Genomic DNA, 19,535 nt, shown 5'->3' with positions numbered 1-19,535 from the left:
TGGTATTGGGGTATTTTGGTCATTTTATGGGTTTTGGGGGTATTTTGGTAATTTTTAGGTTTCAAGGGTATTTTGGTCATTTTTTGGATTCTCGGGGATATTTGGTCATTTTGTAGGTTTTGTGATTATTTTGGTAATTTTTAGGTTTTAGGGGTATTTTGGTTATTTTTTGGGTTCTGGGGGTATTTTGGTCATTTTTGTAAGTTTCATGATTATTTTGGTAATTTTTAGGTTTTAAGGATATTTTGGTCATTTTTTGGGTTTTGGGGTATTACAGTAATGTTTATCTGACTTCTATATGTGCTTATCTTTCGTCTGATTAAAATTATTCACATAGGTGAGAAAGATCCCAGAGACATTCTCCTCAACCACAGAGTACTTGACCTCATTCTGTGATGCACTTGTTGAAGAAACTCATGCTGACTTGTTGTCAAGCATGTCAACAGTATCCCAAGCACCTACGCGTGCAATATTTTCTGTTACGCAATCTGTGAAATGTAAACCACCCAAAGACCTCCTTTACCATGTTACACTTGAAAGTGTGAAAAGAATTGAGAATCATGGTGTGAGATATGAACCTGAAGTTAGAGACATCATTGCCATAACAGATGTAAGACCAAAATGCATTGATGATTTAGAAAGACAAAACAGGTCCTATGTTGTTGCTTTTGTTCTGAGTGTGAGATACGAAAGTTCTCTGACAATATTGTCCTCAAAGCCTATCTTGTTTGAACATGACAAGAACAAGAAGAGACAGACTCTTTATGCAGTTCCCTTGGTAAACATGACCACAAATATTCGTATATGGAGGGCCTTGAACTCTAAGTTGGAAGGTGGGAACTTAAACATCATTCAGAATGTGCTGCAATCTAGTTCCATGGTAAGCATTTTGGTAATTGCTTATTTCATATGGCATATTAATATTAGGCTTAAATTCGCTGTTGTTGGTCCCTAAAGTAACTTTAGCACATGAGCAATTTTAATTCCTAAAGTTTAAAGTGATCACATTTAGTCCTTTAGATGATGTTTCCAAATTAAAAACTAACACGAAATCACTCCATAGGGACTAAAAGCGGTCACTTTAAGCTTGTTAAGGACAAAAATTGACCACTTCAAATTTTTTTGGGACTAAAAGCGATCACTTCAAACTTAAGGGTCTAAAATTGGTCTTGAACTAAAGTTTTGGGACAACAGTTATTTTGGCCTTGCTATTTTTATTGGCAATAATTTTTTTTTGACCTTCCTTTATTTACGTTATATAGGATGCTACAAATTGTTCTACCTTCCTTATTGAAGAAAATTGCAATGCTGCCTTCGCAGCTATTAGTTCCAAAATCTGCTCTTCTGATTTAAATGACTCCCAAAAAGATGCAGTTCTTAGCTGCTTGGTAACTAGGGAAAGCAATCATCAGAATACTGTCAAATTAATATGGGGCCCTCCGGGAACTGGGAAAACCAAGACAGTTGGTGTGCTCTTATTCTCTCTGCTTAGAATGAAATGCAAAACACTTACATGTGCCCCAACTAATACTGCTGTTTTGGAAGTGACACAGAGACTTCTAAAGAATGTGACAGAGTCACTTGAATATGATACTTATGGGCTTGGAGATGTGGTTTTATTTGGAAATGGAAAGCGAATGAAGATTCTGGATCGCCATAACCTCCTTGATATATTCCTTGATAATCGAGTTAGCATACTACATGAATGCCTTGTTTCATCATCTGGTTGGAAAGGTAGTTTAACATCAATGATATGTTTGCTGGAGGACCCTAGACGGCAATACAATTTGTACTTGAATGACAGAAGCATGATAGACAATGAGGAGGAGAAAATTGACGACAAGAAGAGCAAGAAAAATGTGAGGAATGTTATTGTTAAAGCCTCAAATGAAAACAAATACAAAAAAAATGAAGGACAGGTGGTTGACAAATGTGATAGTCATTTATCGTTTGAGGAATTTGTTCAAAGAAGATTCAATTGCATTTTACAGCGTTTGAAGTATTGTAATGTAAATTTGTGTACACACTTGCCAACTTCTTTTATTTCATTAGAAGTGGTAAAGAAGATGAAGTTATCCCTTGATTTGCTCACATCTCTAGAAAAATTGTTGAGTAATGTTACTGTTGCTGACAAAGAATTAGAGCAAGTCTCTGAAGAAAATGATCAAAGATTTGGTCACTTGATGAAATATGGTTTTGTGAGAGGAGATTGCCTTCGGATACTTAGAACAATTCCAAAAAAATTCCCTGTTCCAGATTTTAGATATGAGTGGGAGATTAAAAAATTTTGCCTAGAAAATTCATGTCTATATTTCTGCACTGTATCAAGCTCTGCTAAATTACATGAAGTAAAGACTCAATGGGAAGTACTGGTTATAGATGAAGCTGCTCAGCTTAAGGAATGTGAATCCACCATTCCTTTACAACTTCCTGGCCTCCGCCTCGCTATTCTCATTGGGGATGAGCGGCAACTTCCTGCGATGGTTAAAAGCAAGGTTCGAGTTTTATTATTATGACTCTCCGGATGTTCGTCTGTCTTTACAAATTATTAATAGAGTTTTTGTATCTTTAAAATTTGCTATTATTAGGTTTCTGAGGAAGCTGGATTTGGAAGAAGTTTGTTCCAAAGGCTAGTATTGCTAGGGAAAAATAAAAACCTTCTTAATGTCCAGCATAGGATGCATCCATCCATAAGCTTATTTCCAAATAGGGTGTTCTATAAAAATCAGATTTTGGATGGCCCCAATGTCAAAGAAAGAAGGTATGAGAGGCGATTCCTTCAGGGAAATATGTTTGGCTCCTACTCTTTCATTAATCTTGCACATGGAAAAGAGGAATTTGATTACAGCCATAGTCTCAAAAATATGGTTGAGGTTGCTGTAGCATCTGAGATTGTTGCAAGCCTTTTCAAAGGTATGTCTAAATTTACAACTAATTGTAGTCTCAATTTTGCTGAAATGTTATGCTATGAATTTTTAATTATAGTTAGCTTGGTGATAGATAATTTAATGAGTTCAACAACTCTCTTTTTTATTTGTTTCTCCCGCCACTGCTAAAGAATTTGTTCGCACAAAGAAGAAAGTTAAAGTTGGTATCATCTCACCATACAAGGCACAAGTCTATGCAATTGGAGAGAAGGTGAAACACTACAGTGCTGATTCTAATGATGACTTCTCAATTAGTGTTCGCTCTGTTGATGGTTTCCAAGGTGGTGAGGAGGATGTGATAATTATCTCAACTGTCAGATGTAATATGAATGGAGTTGTTGGTTTTCTTGAAAATCATCAAAGAGCAAATGTGGCACTAACCCGTGCAAGGTAACACATTATAGACTTGACTATGGGAAGCTCAAACATATTTTGGGGCTTTGATAGTTTTTGCAATTAATTGGCATGGTTTTGCTCTGCAGGCATTGCCTTTGGATATTGGGAAATGAAGCAACTTTAACTAAAAGTTGCACTATTTGGAAGGAATTAGTCATTGATGCCAAGAAACGGGGGCGTTTCTACAATGCTGATGTAGACAAGAACTTGGCTCAAGCTATTACGGTTGCCTTGGTTGAGCATAACCAAATACACATTTTACTCAACATGGATTCCTTTTTGTTCAGAAAGGCCAAATGGAAAGTATGCTGATTCAAAGTTTTCTCCTCATATTTCTAATGATACATCAACCATTGTCTTTGTTATTATTTGCTTCTTTAATATTAGCATTTGAATTCCATATTCCTAGATTATTAATGTTAGTATTGTGATTAGGTTCAAACATTAATCAATTGACAGATACTTCATTTTTGTTTTTGTTTTTTGTAGGTCTCTTTCAGCAATGATTTTTTGAATTCCATGTCGAGAGTGAAAAATGTTGAGACTTGTAAACAAGTGCTTACTTTATTGGAAAATCTAGCAAATGGTTGGCGTCAATCACGCAGGAAGAAAAACCTCTTTTTTTATCGGGGAACTTCTTCCCAATTATTGGAGCAGTACAAGGTCAATGGGTGTCTGAATCTTGTTTGGACTGTAGACATCCTCAAGGAAAATTCATATTACATTCAAATTTTGAAGGTCTGGGATATTTTGCCCTTATCTGAAATACCAAGAGTAGCAAATCATCTTGATGTCTTATTTGAGAATTATACAGTGGATAAGATGAGTCAATGCAAATACAAATCTCTCAACGGGTATGCATTTATTTGAATTTATGATTTGTCAATTAGCTTCTAGTCAACTTAAAAAAAAAAAAAAAAAATTGTTGTTTCTAAAGCTAAATGGTGAACTTCCACCCCCCCCCCCCCCTCTACAATCCATTGGACCTTTGACCTATGGGAAAGTAGGGCCGGCCCTAGGCCTAGGCCACTTAGGCCACCGCCTAGGGCTCCCTACTAGAGGAAGGCCCCAAATTTTGGGTAAAAATTGATATATTTAAAAAAAAAAAATAGTTTTATAATTTTCCTCTACTTTTAAGAAGTCCCAAAGTATTGAGTAATGCTAAAGATAATACAACTTTAAATACATGGGTCTTACAATTAGAGTAATGCTATAGTTTTACAAACTATTTTACAACATGTTTACAAACTGTTGTTATGGCCAAATTCTTATTGATTCTCATTAGAGCCCATCGATAACATCACTTTTTTATTTATTTATAATCATTCACTACATCATCAGTTTGTAAAAGTTTTTGTAAAAGAATTTGTATCTCTAACATTTTCCCTTACAAATATATGTGTCACTAATTGCAAGAAATAATTCAGATAGGAAAATGTTAGAAATATCATTAATTTTACTTGAAAATTTTACAAATTAATGTGACAATTAATATGATATGTGGACGACAATAACCTATTAAATGCAATTTTGAATTATTTTTTGTGATTAATGATACATCTTTGTAAGCCTTATGTTGTAAAATTTATAATATCCCTAACATCATTCATTCAAATACTTGTTTATTATCTTCTTGAAGTGTCTCTATTCGCATTCATTTCTATATCATTTGAAAGTTTTTTTTAGTAAAATTTGTTATAGCTTTTGCATTTTTCCCAAAAAAAAAAAAAAAAAAAAGCATATTACAAAATTAAAATAATTGATTTTTGCTATAAAAAAATTATGATATTAAATACTAGTTAAATTTTATTTAAGTGATAACAAAAATGACCCATTTAAATATATCGCCTTAGACCTCCAAATTTGTTAGGCCGCCAATGTGGGAAAGCAACACATCTAACTCACCCCCAAGGTGACATTGAAGACTTGTGAAAAGTGGAAGCATTCACTTACATGCTATTCTAGTTAGATTTTCTGGTTGGAGGCAAAGTGGTATAATGAAGTTTACCTAAACTAAAGGAATCTGTCAATTATACTTTAAGAAGTCCGTTCAAGAGTCTTCATCTATTTATATTTGTAAAGGCACATACAAATATATATATATATATATATATACATAGAGAGAGAGAGAGAGAGAGAGAGAGAGAGAGAGAGAGAGATTTATAATTACTATTTAAGCAAAGGCATTGTTACAGAATATGTGCCTTGGGCCTGCAGGGTGCGAGAAAGAATAAAATCAAAACTTTTATGCTGACTTCCTCAAACTTGGAAAAGCAATAAGTAGCTAACTATTAAGATGTTTGTCGTGGAACCCTAACTCAACATTTTATTTGCTATAGGTGTTTACTTGTTCCAATGAGATGGTCAATTGACTCGTGTAGTTGTCCTGAAGTTGATCCTCTGCTGTCACTGTCAAAACCATTGGCTTCACTCAGTCTGAGGGATGATTCAGAATCATCATCTACAACTGATATGTAAGTAACAATTTCAAATTTTCAACCATTATTAATTTGTCAATTTTTCTTAAGAATAGCTTAAACAAATTTAAACAAAGAGTATGCATTAGACTATCAAATGGGAGTTACCATGCCGTTGGAGTAAGGTGTCAATTAGAAACATAGTCAGAAAGTTCTGTTTTGATTTAGGTGAACTAGCTCTGCCACTTGCCAAAATAATGATACTGAAAATATTGTGACCAACAATGGCTAGTGGATTTAATTTTAGTCCCATAATCCCCCAATACTATATCTATCATGACACATCATATCCGTGTGTCATGCTGGTATTTGAAGATATCCCTAGAGAGGACTTAAATATGTTTAAATACTAGGGGTTTTCTTTCCTTTAACTTATTTTGTGGAACTTGGCCAAGTGAAAATTCCCTAGGTTGCACAGTATTAGATTCACTAAATACTTTTCATAATAGCTTTGTCATTATCAATATAATTCCAAATTTGTGACAAATCTAAATATCATCAGTGATTATTATTGTTATTATTACTACTACTACTTTGGTGTGCAACATTGTAGAATTTTCCCTTTATATCCCTATTTTGCAAATGATATTTGGAGGTTCAATATGCATAATTGAAGGCTAGTTTGAAGGACTAACGGTTTCTCCTATGAATGATATTCAGAAATAACTCTACTATGGGGAGAGGTGTTGTCAGGAAATGGCAAAGAAAGTTGCCTAATGAGTAATGAGGTAGGTTTACATTCTCTTTTTTTAACTTATATTTACTAATTATTCATTCTGTCAGTATTGGAATTAAAAAAGAAGTTTGAAAATGTTAAGAGCCTTCTATCTTTAACTTTAAACAGATATTTAGGGTCTGTTTGGTTTACTCTTAACTCAAAACTCAATTCTCAATTCTCATATTTCATTTCTCATCACTTAAACTCAGTTTTTATAACTCATATCTCTATCTCTACTTTTTTCTTAACTCTATCTTATTTTTGTTTGGTTTCAAATCTGGGTGAGCTTAACTCAAAATTTTGACAAAGTGGTGGAGCCCACGTACTGTGTAGATCAGAACAATAACATGTCTCTATCCTCCATCTCTTTCATTTTTTTTTTCCTCTCCTCTTTCATGAAGCTTGAAACATTGAAACCTTTCTCCTCCCATTTTCGGCCTCTACCACCTCCAACAACCCACAAACCCATCAATTGCAATTCTCAAAAACCCAACCCACAGCCATTGTTTTGCATCCACCACCGTACAAATCACCAAAAATCAAACCCATCAACCATAGCAGATCCACCAACGCCTTCAACATCTCAACAAATTCTTTTGCATATATATAATGAAAATAAAAATAAAAAGAAGTACCAGATCGAAAAAATTACCCCACAAAATCCACAACTCCAAGCCCAAAAAGCACACCTTAACCTGATTAAAACGCAAATTACAACTGAAATTGAAGCCCTCTACCATCATCGCGTGAAGAAAAAGAAAGAATGAAAAAGAATAATAAGAAGCTGAGAAAAGAAACCAGAGTGAAGAGGAAAGAAAGAAAAGAAAAAAGAAAAAAAGAAAAAGAAAAGGGAAGAAGATGAAAGAACCCAGCCGTGAAGAAGAACAAAAAAAAAAAAAAAAAAAGATAAGAAAAAGAGAAGCAATTGAAAGAACCCAGCTTGAAGAAGAAAAGAAAGAAAGAAAAGATAAAAGAGGAGAAGGAGAGAAGAAATATCAGTATGGTGGAGAGAAAAAGTGAAGAAGAAAAGGATGTTTGAGCACATGTGTGGTCTTGAGTGTCTAACCGTGGGTTCCATATTCATCAAATATTACAAAAATACCTAATATCTTAGTTTTCAACTTTTTAAAACACCAAAATCCTATTTTCATTTTCCATCATCCACATCCAAAATTTTGAGTTTTTGAGCCATGAAAACAGTCATCCAAAATAAAGCCAAACAGTTTGTCATCTGTGGGACCCACTCGGTTTGGATGATGGATCATGAAAACTGAGGGATATCACTTAGTTTTCATGATATCCAAACAAGCTCTTACTAATCAATCATTCCGTCAATATTGGAATTTAAAATGAAGTTTGAAATGTTGAGAATGAGAGCCTTCAATCTTTAACTTTTAGGTCCTGTTTGGTATAGTAGTTTAACAATATATTTTCAATTTTTAAATAATATTACACACATTTCTACACACTTTTTCACTCACATGTATTTTCAAAAAATACAAACAATGTTATTAGAACAATGTTACCAAATGGCTACTTAATATCTTGGATTCTAGCTTTCTTGGAGACATCTATAATTCTCACTTCTTCTTCTATTTGGATGCAGGCTTTTGGCGGCAGTGATGCCTGAAATGCTTCTTACAAGTTATACATTTCATGCAGATCTTAACTATAGTCTATGCACATTTGTTCCTATTTCTTATTCTCATTTCTTTTTCTGAAGTAATGGAAAACTCTAAGAAATGGGACACAAGAAATGCAAATTCTGGAACAGCTTTCAAGATTATCTTATGCATAATCCTAACAAGTTATGAGGCTGATATAATACTGGCCAAAATTGTGTGCAATGGCATCTTCCCTATATGCTGCGATTCTATATTTTAAATATCGTAAGCATTAGAAAGTATTTCAATTAGGTAGTATCGCTGTCCTCTGCAATTTTTTCTTCAGGTTCAACCTGAATGACTTGAATTTTACACCCAGAAAACAAAACTATCAAAGGCCCTTGAAAATATCTGTTCGAACAATTGCTACAGGCAACTATCAAAGGCCCTCGTAAGTAAGAAAATAAAATTACTTTCAACTAGAAAATAAATTAATATCTGTAGCTGGTACTAGTTAGTTGTGTTCATTAGTTGTTGAATGAATCTTTGCTGTCAACTAGAAAACTGAGAACCCCAATCATTCCTTAAAAACCCCAATCAGAAACCATCAAATCCAGAATAAATTAAGATAATCAATACAACAAAAAATTATAGTTCACTAGAACTAGCACTAGTTTATGGTACAGAAACATTGCCAAATTTACACCGATTTCACTGCGCCGAGCTGGCCCTCCTGAGAGTTACACAATGGCTAATATATATATATAACGAAAGAATTGGCTCCTCCTCCTTTCCGTTGAGAAAAGGCAAAAAAGGAGTTGAAAGATGCCAGTGCTGAAAACATATCACTTTCTGTTCCTGCTCTCCTTCTCCCGCTTCTTGTAAAGCTTCTCAAGAACACGCTTAGCCTCACACAGGGGGAAGTTCGTCAGATCATAATAATGTGGTGCTATATCAATTATCCATTCACCACGAATATCAGTCGCCGTCCGAATGTAATTACTTTTTGTTTGAACATCTTCATTATAAATGACCCACTCCGGCTTGTGATCCAAGCAATTCGATGGATACAAGTGCACCACTTGGTTGTCCTTCACTGTCAAGTAGTGTCCAGTACGTTCCAGGTGAGCTACCTGCATGAAATATCCTGCTACCATAGCCTTCCTTATGTTGATGTAGTAATCACGGCTGTTGAAATTAGTGCTGCACAACCTGAGGTTAAACCTGGCCATGATACGCACGAGCTGTTGTCGAACATTATCAGCAGCCTTCAACACCCTTTCGTTGATGAAGTTCTCATAGCACCATACTGGGTCCTCGTTGTTTTGCTTGTATGCATGATACACATTCAAGAGCGTGAGGTGATCTCCATCGATGTGCCCAAACCTAGCTTTTGCTTCATCAGCAGCTTCCTGAGCCTCCCTAGGCTTGACAAAGCAATTGGGTACTGAAAGCATGGCAGAAATTGACAGAATTTCATTTGAACAGTTGAACTCAGGGCTAACTACGAGCATCTTTGACATCTGAGGATCCAATGGAAATTCACTCATAATTTCGCCCAGCTTTGTCAGATTTCCATCATCATCTATCGCTCCCAGGTAATTCAAAGCCTCTAAAGCCCGCATCAATGTCTCTGGAGCAGGGGCATCCATAAAATCAAAATGCACTAGATCATTTATCCCCATTTTCTTCAAAGTAAGAACCGTATTTGCAAGGTTTGATCTTAACATTTCTGGATAGGTCTGTGGTTGAAGATCATTCTGGAAACTTTTCTCGGTGTAAAGTCGAAAGCATTTTCCAGGTTGAGTTCTTCCTGCACGCCCTGATCTCTGGTGTGCACTAGCCTTAGAGATCGGAGATACCAACAATGATTCCACACGCACTCGTGGGTCATAAACTTTTTGTTTTGCAAACCCAGGGTCAACTACATACACTATACCATCAATGGTCAAAGAAGTTTCGGCAATGTTTGTTGACACCACAATCTTCCTTCCAGCAGGACCACCCTCTTTCAAAGGAGGTGGAGCTGGTTCAAATATCTTCTGCTGCATAACCGAAGAAAGAGAAGAATACAAAGGCACTACTTTGACAGGTCCCACCTGGTCACCCATATTTGCTACTTTTTTCGTTATTTTTCGACATGCATCTTCTATCTCCTCCTCGCCAGTGAGGAACACAAGTACATCTCCAGGAGTTTCACTCCTATGAATTTGCACAACTGTTCGGATTGCTGCATCCAGGTAGTCACTTTCAGGCTTTTTAGTGTAAAATATTTCCACCAGATGAAGCCTTCCAGGAGCTTTCATAAGTGGTGCATCAAAATAACTTTGAAATTTTTCAGCCTCAAGAGTAGCACTCATTACAACTAGCTTCAGATCAGGTCTATTTGTCAACACTTGCTTCAGAAGTCCAAACAGAACATCAGTTGCCAGTGTTCTTTCGTGAGCCTCATCAAGAATTATGACCTTGTAGCGTTCCAAAAGCGGATCTGTCATTGCTTCTCTTAAAAGCATCCCATCTGTTAAATACTTCAAAACTGTTCTTCCACTGCTGCAGTCTTCGAAACGGATGCTATAACCAACCTCTTCTCCGATAGTTACATCCATCTCTTGCGCAACACGACGAGAAACAGACATAGCAGCCACCCTACGAGGCTGGGTGCACGCAACCATCATCTTCTTGCGCTTATCTGGAGTCGTTTTTATATCGATCGCTTCCAAAACGAACTGGGGAATCTGAGTGGTTTTGCCACTACCAGTCTCACCGACTAGGATGACAGTCTGGTTTGCCTTGAGAACTTGCAAGAACTCTTCTTTTTGGTGCCAAACAGGCAAGTCTCTCCGCTTCACCAAAATCTCATAGTATCTCTGCGAGTACGGCCTCCCCGTCCAGCTATTGATCCCAGGGCCTCCGCCAAAAATACTACCACTCACCGCAGAGGACGAGAAGCCGCCGCAGTTGATTTTGGCGATCTTCGACTTGTCCACCGCGTCGAACAAGCTCACCTTCCTCTTCCTCTCCATTCCCATCAATAAACACTAACCCTAACAATACGAACCGCACAGAATTCTATTGCTCCGATTAGCTATTAGATTTGACTAATTTTAGAGAGAAAGAGAGAATTTAGGGTGAGAGTGAGAGGGAGTTATATATCCTATAGGTATGAAAGTATGTATCTACTTCTATTTCACAACTTCGCCTTATGGTATATATAAGAACATGACCGACTTAGGGTGGGAGATAGAGTAACCGACTTAATCGTTCTTTGCTCAAAAAATAAAAACATGACCGTACGGTTCAATCCACTAATTAACTTCCAATCCTAATTATATTGGGATTCCTTTTTCTACGTGGATAAACAAGATTTTAATAATAACAATAATCTATTATTTTCCATAAAAAATACCTTTTGATTTAATAAATTAAAATTTATAAATCAAACATCAATGGTTTCAAGATTAAGATCCAGAATCCTAATAATGCTAGAAACCCTTGAAAACAAGATCCTAATCCCATTAAGAATAAATTTCATTAAAGGATTTCATCTTGGTATATCTTCATATAGGCCACAACATATAAAACACTTCAATTATAACATATATATGGACTAACAAAAAAAATATTATAACATACAGAATTAATGGAAACAACACGTCTATAAAATGGTCAACAAACATAATTGATGATTCATTGCCTTATTTATATCTAAATTTATATCTATATATCATATCATATACTATATAATAAAAATTGGGTTTAGAAGCCGAGGTTGTACCAAGTGGTTTCATTAAATTGCAAAAAAAAAATTTAGATTTAAAAAAAAAATAGATATATATATATATATATATTTTTTGTTCTTATCTTCTTCTTTTCTAATTTCTAACTTGATGAAAATTTTAATTGGATTACAATCCAAGTTCTAATCATTTTATTATTAATTTATTTTTTACTATTTTTTTACTTAATTTATTAATCTATTTTTCACTCTTTTTTTTTTAACAAATACTTCTTAGACTTCTATAGCTCTATGAACCTAAACGCTATATATAATGTTCCTAATGAATGTAGACTTATTTATTGTACTATTAAAAATGATGGCAATCTTTTTTTTTTTTTTGATGAGAAATAGGTGTATTTTATTACTAAACAGATAGAGCATCCTGAAAAACAGAAAGTTCAATACATGGTGGAGTTTCCTCAATCCAAGTAACAAAGTCATCTATTCCTTTGGTATGATGGGCCAAAGTGTGTGCCGACTTATTTCCAATTCGCTTAACATGTTGTATCTGTGTTCTTCGAAAAGCTTGCAAGCTATGATGAGTGTCTTGTATGACGTTGTCAATGCTGGTTGGGGCCATGGAGATATCATTCAGGGCAGTTGAAAGAATGGCAGAGTCTATCTCAAAAATGACGTCCTGGAGTCCAATATATTTGGCGAAAGTGACTGCTTCATGTATGGCTTTTGCTTCGGCTTCAAGAGGTCCCAACGGTAGTGGCATGCACTTGCTTAGAGCTGCCACAACTGACCCCTCATGGTCACGTACCACAACACCAATTCCCATAGACTTGGAGACGGCGAAGACAGTGGCATCGGTGTTGATCTTGTACCACGGGAAGTTTGGCGGAGTCCACTGTATATCTGCGGGTTCCTTGTGATGAGGTTTTGCCAGGCGAGCAAGCTGGTAGCTCTCAATCATGCCTCGGGTTTTGAAGATTATCTCTTGGCTAGACTGTCGTGTGGTGGCGGGCTTTGTTCCTTGTATACCACATACACCATGCAATGGTGACCACCAGCTCAAGCAGCTCCTTGCCTACATGTTGGATGAAGATGAGATGCCAAATGAAGTCCACGAATTCCCTGTAGTGTACGGCATGGATGTCAATGGGTAGTGCAGCTATAGTCCAAGTCTCACGGGCTTTTGTGCAATCCCAGAATAAGTGTCCGCTTGTCTCTTCACTTAGTCCACATGCTTCACATAGAGCCTCCTCTAGGATTCCATGGTGACAGAGGTTTACTTTGGTGGGTAGTGCGTTGTGGCATGCCTTCCATGTGAAGGTCTTGATTTTATTTGGAATGTTGAGGGCCCATATTGTGCGCCAGAAGTGGGTATGGTCAGATCCATGTGACGTGGTGCATGGGTTTGCATGGGGAGATAAGGATAGTGCCACCTTATAAGCACTATTAACAGTGAATATACCTCTTGGAGTATAAGCCCATATTAAGCGGTCTCTAGTGGGATCTCGGCTCCTTGGTATTCCCAAGATTGCATCGGCATCAATTGGCAAGAAGTGTTGCCAAATCATGTCTGCTTTCCTTTCACCCGTTTCATCATCTATGAGAGTGCAAACCCGTGAGTCTTGAGGTAGTGTGCCTGTCGGCGAGGTGACTCGAAAAGTGGAATGTGTAAGCAGCCACTTGTCAAGCTAAATTTGGATCGAGGAGCCATTTCCCACTTGCCATCTGCTGCCCGTCTTGACCACCTCTTGTGCAGCCATGATGCTTCTCTAAGCAAAGGAAGGTTTTGAGCCCAACTCTGCATGTAGGAAGTAAGTATTTGGGAAGTAGCTAGCTTTGAGAACACGGTGAACTAGGTAATGGGTGTTTGTTTGAAGTTTCCATCCTTACTTGGCAAGAAGTGCCAAGTTGAAAGCCTTTAGATTTCGAAATCCCAAGCCACCATCAGATTTTGGAACACAAACTTTATCCCATGACAACCATGCCATTTTATTTCTTCCATTTGTTTGGCCCCACCAGAAGGAACGCACCATGCTAGTCATCTCATCACAAAGTGTATTTGGGAGTTTGAAAACACTCATTATGTAAGCTGGGCCTCTGCTTTAATGAGAATCTCCTTTCCTACTTAGGAGAGCGGCTTTTCTTTCCATCTTGAAAGCTTATTGTCTAATATTTCTTTCAGAGCATAGAAGGTGTTCTTTTTTTATCTACCTATGAGCGAAGGTAGGCCAAGGTAGGTTTCATGCTATTGTATAACCTTAGCACCAAAGCGTTGCTTGATCTCTTCCTGCAAGTCCTGTGTGGTGTTTCGACTGAAGAAGAGAGAGGTTTTCTCCCAGTTTATTTTTTGCCCACATGCATGCTTATATGTCTCAAGAATTTGTTCTAGGTGGCTACAGTCTTCTGGGGTAGCTTGGCAGAAAATAATACTGTTATCTGCAAAAAAGAGATGTGAAATTTGTGGGCCAAGTGGGCAGGCTGCTACTCCTTTAAGTAGACTAGTTGCTGTGGAGTTGGAAAAGAGATGAGAGTACCTCTACACAAAACAGAAAAAGGAAAGGAAAAGAGATGTAGTTATTAGATTTAGATTTTAACTTCACACTTACACACATTTATAGATAAAAACAACTTCTTATTTGTTCTTATCAACTATTGCTTTATCACTAATTTTTAAATAATAATAACTACAATTTTTTAGATACTTGCTAATGATATCTCATGAAATTTTAAAGTATTAAAAAAAAAAAAAAAAAAAAAAACAATGTGCATAGTTAGGAAGAGTTAGACATGTGCATGATTTGGAGAGTTATATACTTATATCTATTTGATTATTGAGATAAAACCGATATTCATTGTGAATGAGTTATAGTATAATAGTAATTCCTAATTAGTGTAAATGGGTAATCTATAATGTATATTTATCTACTATATATATAAGCTAATAAAAAATAAACAACTTCACAGGACGCAATCAAGCAACTTTACAAGATGTGCAATCATGCAATAAGACACAACAAGAGCTTATGTGTTTATGGTGCTATTTTGTTTAACATTAGCCATGAGGAGATTTAGTGTACAAGGAATAAATCTCAGGCCAAAAAAGCCTCTATTGACTTTCAGGAGTTAGTTTCAATCGTGCTAATTTTCCTTTTCTTTTTCTAAATGTTTTATATGTTGTTAGACTATTTTTTTTTTTTTGGTTATTTTTATTATTCTAAACTTCCAATTACCCTCTTGGAAAACTAAGGTAAATTTAGATATAATTCTCACTCTTAAGGACAACTGTAACGCCCCAAAATCATAGGCAATAAAAGTCTATTTAATCTTAATAATCCATAAAAAATATTAAATAAAAGAAACTAGCAACCTTGAATCTGATTACAAAAGTCAGAGCTCTAATTCACCAAGTACAAAACATCCTCAAAATAATTCTCCAATACAAAGTTTAATGCCATAAAATAATAATAAAATCCTCAGTTCCACAAAAATAATTTGTAACTTCTGTCTCCCAAAAATCTCTACTCCAATAATCCACCTAATGTATTTGTAATGGGAAAATAAAGGGGGGTGAGATAACTCAATAAGTGGAATTCACTAACATTGGGGTGTGGGAACAAACCTTTCAAATAAATAATTCTTTCAACAGATTCACAACTTATAACTCACCAATATTTTGTCATCAACTATTTCATGTAAAAGAAAATAATATCTTTATATTGTGAGCCATCATAATATATATATATATATATATATTGATACCATCACATAAACAATTCCCTAGGCTTTTCTTGTGGTCAACGTTTGCGCCCCGTTGACAGGGTTGTGCTGTCCCCTTTTTGGGACTGGAACCTCCTTTCATCCCATTTCTCAAGGATGGCTCCTTTGGAACCTAAAGGTACACTCCCTTGCTAAGGAGCTTCCTTTTGGATCCTCAATAGTATGCTCCCTTGCTAAGGAGCTATCAAATGTGCACTGTCCCCTTTTGGGACTGTCCCTTGCTAAGGACTCGTTGCAGCATGATTGTCCCTTGTTAAGGACTAAATACCATACTGAGCTTCTAATCACGACTTGCCATAGGTTTTCAAAACATATTCAATATGCTCATAAAATAATCCATTCATACTTCTCAAAATATAAAGACATATTCACATATACAAGTTTAAATAAAATTAGGTTGGCCCACAAGTTTTTCATAAAACGAGTAGCCAATGTGCACATCAAACATTTGTAAAATATTCATTATATATAGAATATCAACATATTCTTTCATATAAAATAGTTTAATAATTAACATTGTTTTGGGATAACCCCCAAAATTAGTAAACACCACTTACCTCTTAGTTGCAAAAAAATAAAGGAAATCAACCTCCCTTGAATCACAACAATTCAGTAGAATTAGAACCTAGCAATACCAAAAATAGGTTCATCAATACACAATTTCCCACTTCAAAATTTATTTTCACACTTAAACAGTTTTATCCTAAACAATATTAATATATCCAAAATCCTCCATTCATTCACTTAACTATCAAATTTACTATTGGAAGCCACGTATTGTCTTAATTTGTTGCTTAGCATTCCCTCTTGATGTCATTGGATGTCCATTGACTCTAACCATTATATATATAACTATATATATTCAACTTAACATTGAAGGCCACGCGAGATTGCTTTAATCCATCAATCTAGTGCTAGAATGCTCTCTTGATGCCGCTAGGCATCTACTGACCTTAATATTACATATATATATATATATATATATATTAAACCAAAGTAAAAGCTACGTAAACAATCAAGCTTGGACCATGCTTAGTAGGGAATAGCATGGCAATACATGAGGTAGCATGGCAATACGTGATGTAGCATGGCAAACGGTCAGAATTTATTTAGTATTCTTAGTTTTTCAGCCTCAATGTTGGACTTAGAACTACTAGATCAGTGCAACTATATAAACAATTGCTATTATAATATTGAAATCATCACTCCCAGGACCCAAAATCTATTACACGTTGAACTAGTGTGAATGCAAAATAACCGGTCAACAATTGTGGCTTAGTGTAAATGCAATAACATAAGCATTCTTTTCACTTTAACATGGTGACCAAGTCCACACCTATTACTCTATTTGGCTCAATTTCAAGTCTGTATCTTTGCCTGACATATTGACCAAATCTTTATCTAATATAATACAATTATAGGAAACCCTTTTCTATTAGTATAATGATAGTCTAGGTTCCAATCAATTGCAAGCTATTGACCATACAAACTTTTTAAATCTTGAGCATGAGAAAAATCATACCTGAAGACTCCCACCAACGCCACAGTGGAGAAAGGCAGAATTCAATTGTCGGCTGAAGCAAAAAGAAATCCCATCAGAAAAACACGTGTGACCTAAGAGAAAAAAGGCTAGGGTTTTTAAGGCCCATATATGTACTTATGTCACCTCACTTGGGCTTCATATTCCATAGAATTTATCTTTTTTTTTTTTTTTAATACCTTAGGCCCAAATTTATTTAATCCATTTTAATTATAGGCCTCCATTAAAAATTTACGTATAATAATTTAATTGGTATCAAATTATGGGGTGTTGCAACAACCATAAATTGGTAAATCTAAAACACAAAAACCCTAAACTTGCACCTCTTCACTTCCCTTTAAAAGACAGTCAGTGTCTAATCAGAAAAAAAGAAAAAGAAAAAAGACAGTGCTCTATGATATACACATCTCATACATGTGTAGCAAGCAAAATTGTCATAATTAAGTACTACTTTATCGGAGAAAATGGGCAAATGCCCCTTTCAAAAAAAAAAATCTAGCATTTTGCCCTTTTTCCCAAACTAATTAGGGAAATACCCCTCTTTTAAAACTCAATTTTCTCAAAATCGAGTTATAAAAAAAAAAAAATTTGGACCCCTATAATTGCGTTTTAAGGAGCCTATAATGACGTTTTAAGGACCTATAGTGGCGTTTTGTAATCCGATCTCTATGAAGTCGAGTTACATGCAAATTTTTTATTCTATTTTTTTACCTATAACTCGACTTTATGGAAATCAAATTACAAAACGCCACTGTAGGTACTTAAAACGTCACTATAGGATTCTTAAAACGTCACTATAGGGCTTAACTCGATTTTGAGAAAATTGAGTTTCAAAAGAGGGGTATTTTCCTAATTAATTTGGAAAAGAGGGCAAAATGCTGGATTGTTTTTTTTATAGGGGCAAAAGCCAATTTTTTCCCTACTTTATCAAACATGTTTTGGAACATTCACTTGAACTTCTAATGCAATCATGACAAAGCCTTCCTTATAGATGCATCAATATATTCCTATATGATTTCATTAGAGCATAGAATAGAGTACTAAAAGCTTATGGTGTTTACATATATGGCCATTTAGTTTTGTTGATGAATTCGGGTTTAATGTTTTGTATTAGATTTGCTTCCATTAAGTTCTAATCACCAAGTTATATTCTAATTAATCATTCGGTGATTGTGCTTCCAAAACTTTCATGCCTTGGTTGATGAATTAAATAATTCAAGCTGAAGCATAACCCCCAAATAAATGTATTTATTGCCTAGCAAAATTGATGGGAGGCACAGGACAAGCATCTGAAATTCCATTTAAACACGATACCAAAGGTTGTGTTTTACAACCATTGATCTTTGTTAATGGTTTTATAATTAATTTGCTTTATAAATATACAATGATGAACTAAAAATCCTGCACCTATTTTTGTTTATTGTTTAAAGTTTAGACCCATTAAAAATGTTTGTTAATGGTTTTTCGTGTTTTTTTTTTTTTTTTTTTTTTTTTTGTAGGGTTGCTAAGAACACACCCTAACAAGTGAGAAAAAAAATAATTTATTTTATGATTTTTCATGTACTTTTTAAAAAGTGATCTTGATACAGCCTTCTATACAACTATGAATCACCAAACCCTATGCCTTTCATTGTTTAAAGTTTAGACCCATTAAAACTTGTTTCTTTTTATGGGATCATGTATTTCTGTTTTGAATAGTTATATATTTTTTTGAATTGTTTCATTAACTTTTATGCTCTAGATCTTCTAATTCTTTAATTATATATATATATGGCATTTTAGAAGGGTTTTTTTTTTTTTGGTGCAATATTTGAACATGTTTGATAAATTTCAATGATCATACCATAGATTATTCTTTTGAAGATAATCAATTTTCCTCTTATATTTATCTATTGTGTAGTCATATATATTTTTTGTTTTATTTCAATAATCTACAAGAAGTGAATCTTATGATTTTTTGGCTTTTCAAAAGTTTTAATATCTAAATTTTTTTAGTTAATTTTTTTATAATATGTAAAATTATTTGACAACTTTCAATAACTATAGTCATAAAATATTCTTTGAGGGATGGTTTTATTACTGTTTTTCGAGGTAGGCTTGCTTTGGCTCTTTCCATCCGCGTCGCAACATTCATTTATATATATATTTTTGATAAATTTTTCTTTATATTATATAATTGAAAAATATAATAATCTCAAATTATAATTTATGTAAATTATTAAATTTTATTCAAAAAATAAATAGCCTTTAAACCCGGGCAAGCATGCACGTGTATATATATATATATATATATATATTTTTTTTTTTTCTTTCTTTTGATAAAAGCCTCTCTTATTTGACTCTCTTTCGATGACAAATTT

General features: G+C 34.8%; 3 protein-coding genes across 3 annotated transcripts in view; 1 reads left to right on the top strand and 2 right to left on the bottom strand.

Annotated features, from left to right (window-relative positions):
- The window catches only part of LOC126720950 (uncharacterized), a 37,965-nt gene extending 29,587 nt beyond the window's left edge, over positions 1–8,378 (top strand). The window contains exons 4-12 of the mRNA XM_050423895.1: positions 338–880; positions 1,263–2,495; positions 2,589–2,913; positions 3,059–3,317; positions 3,410–3,626; positions 3,813–4,177; positions 5,663–5,797; positions 6,461–6,528; positions 8,125–8,378. Of these exons, the coding sequence (XP_050279852.1) occupies positions 338–880; positions 1,263–2,495; positions 2,589–2,913; positions 3,059–3,317; positions 3,410–3,626; positions 3,813–4,177; positions 5,663–5,797; positions 6,461–6,524 (3,141 nt within the window). The 3' untranslated portion in view covers positions 6,525–6,528; positions 8,125–8,378. The remainder of the gene's footprint in view (positions 1–337; positions 881–1,262; positions 2,496–2,588; positions 2,914–3,058; positions 3,318–3,409; positions 3,627–3,812; positions 4,178–5,662; positions 5,798–6,460; positions 6,529–8,124) is intronic.
- Positions 8,379–8,967: 589 nt separating this feature from the next.
- Positions 8,968–11,151, bottom strand: LOC126720952 (probable pre-mRNA-splicing factor ATP-dependent RNA helicase DEAH2). Its single transcript, XM_050423896.1, has one exon. It carries the CDS (start codon positions 11,149–11,151, stop codon positions 8,968–8,970), a length of 2,184 nt encoding a protein of 727 aa, XP_050279853.1.
- Positions 11,152–12,264: 1,113 nt separating this feature from the next.
- On the bottom strand, positions 12,265–12,819 carry LOC126721616 (uncharacterized). Its single transcript, XM_050424666.1, has one exon. The coding sequence runs from the start codon at positions 12,817–12,819 to the stop codon at positions 12,265–12,267; it is 555 nt and encodes a 184-aa protein (XP_050280623.1).
- Positions 12,820–19,535: the final 6,716 nt, after the last annotated feature.

This window comes from Quercus robur, chromosome 4 (genome assembly GCF_932294415.1).
Source record: "Quercus robur chromosome 4, dhQueRobu3.1, whole genome shotgun sequence".
NCBI classification, from domain to species: domain Eukaryota; kingdom Viridiplantae; phylum Streptophyta; class Magnoliopsida; order Fagales; family Fagaceae; genus Quercus; species Quercus robur.
Note: the sequence above shows the minus strand (reverse complement) of the source record. Positions and strands in the feature narration are given on the sequence as shown.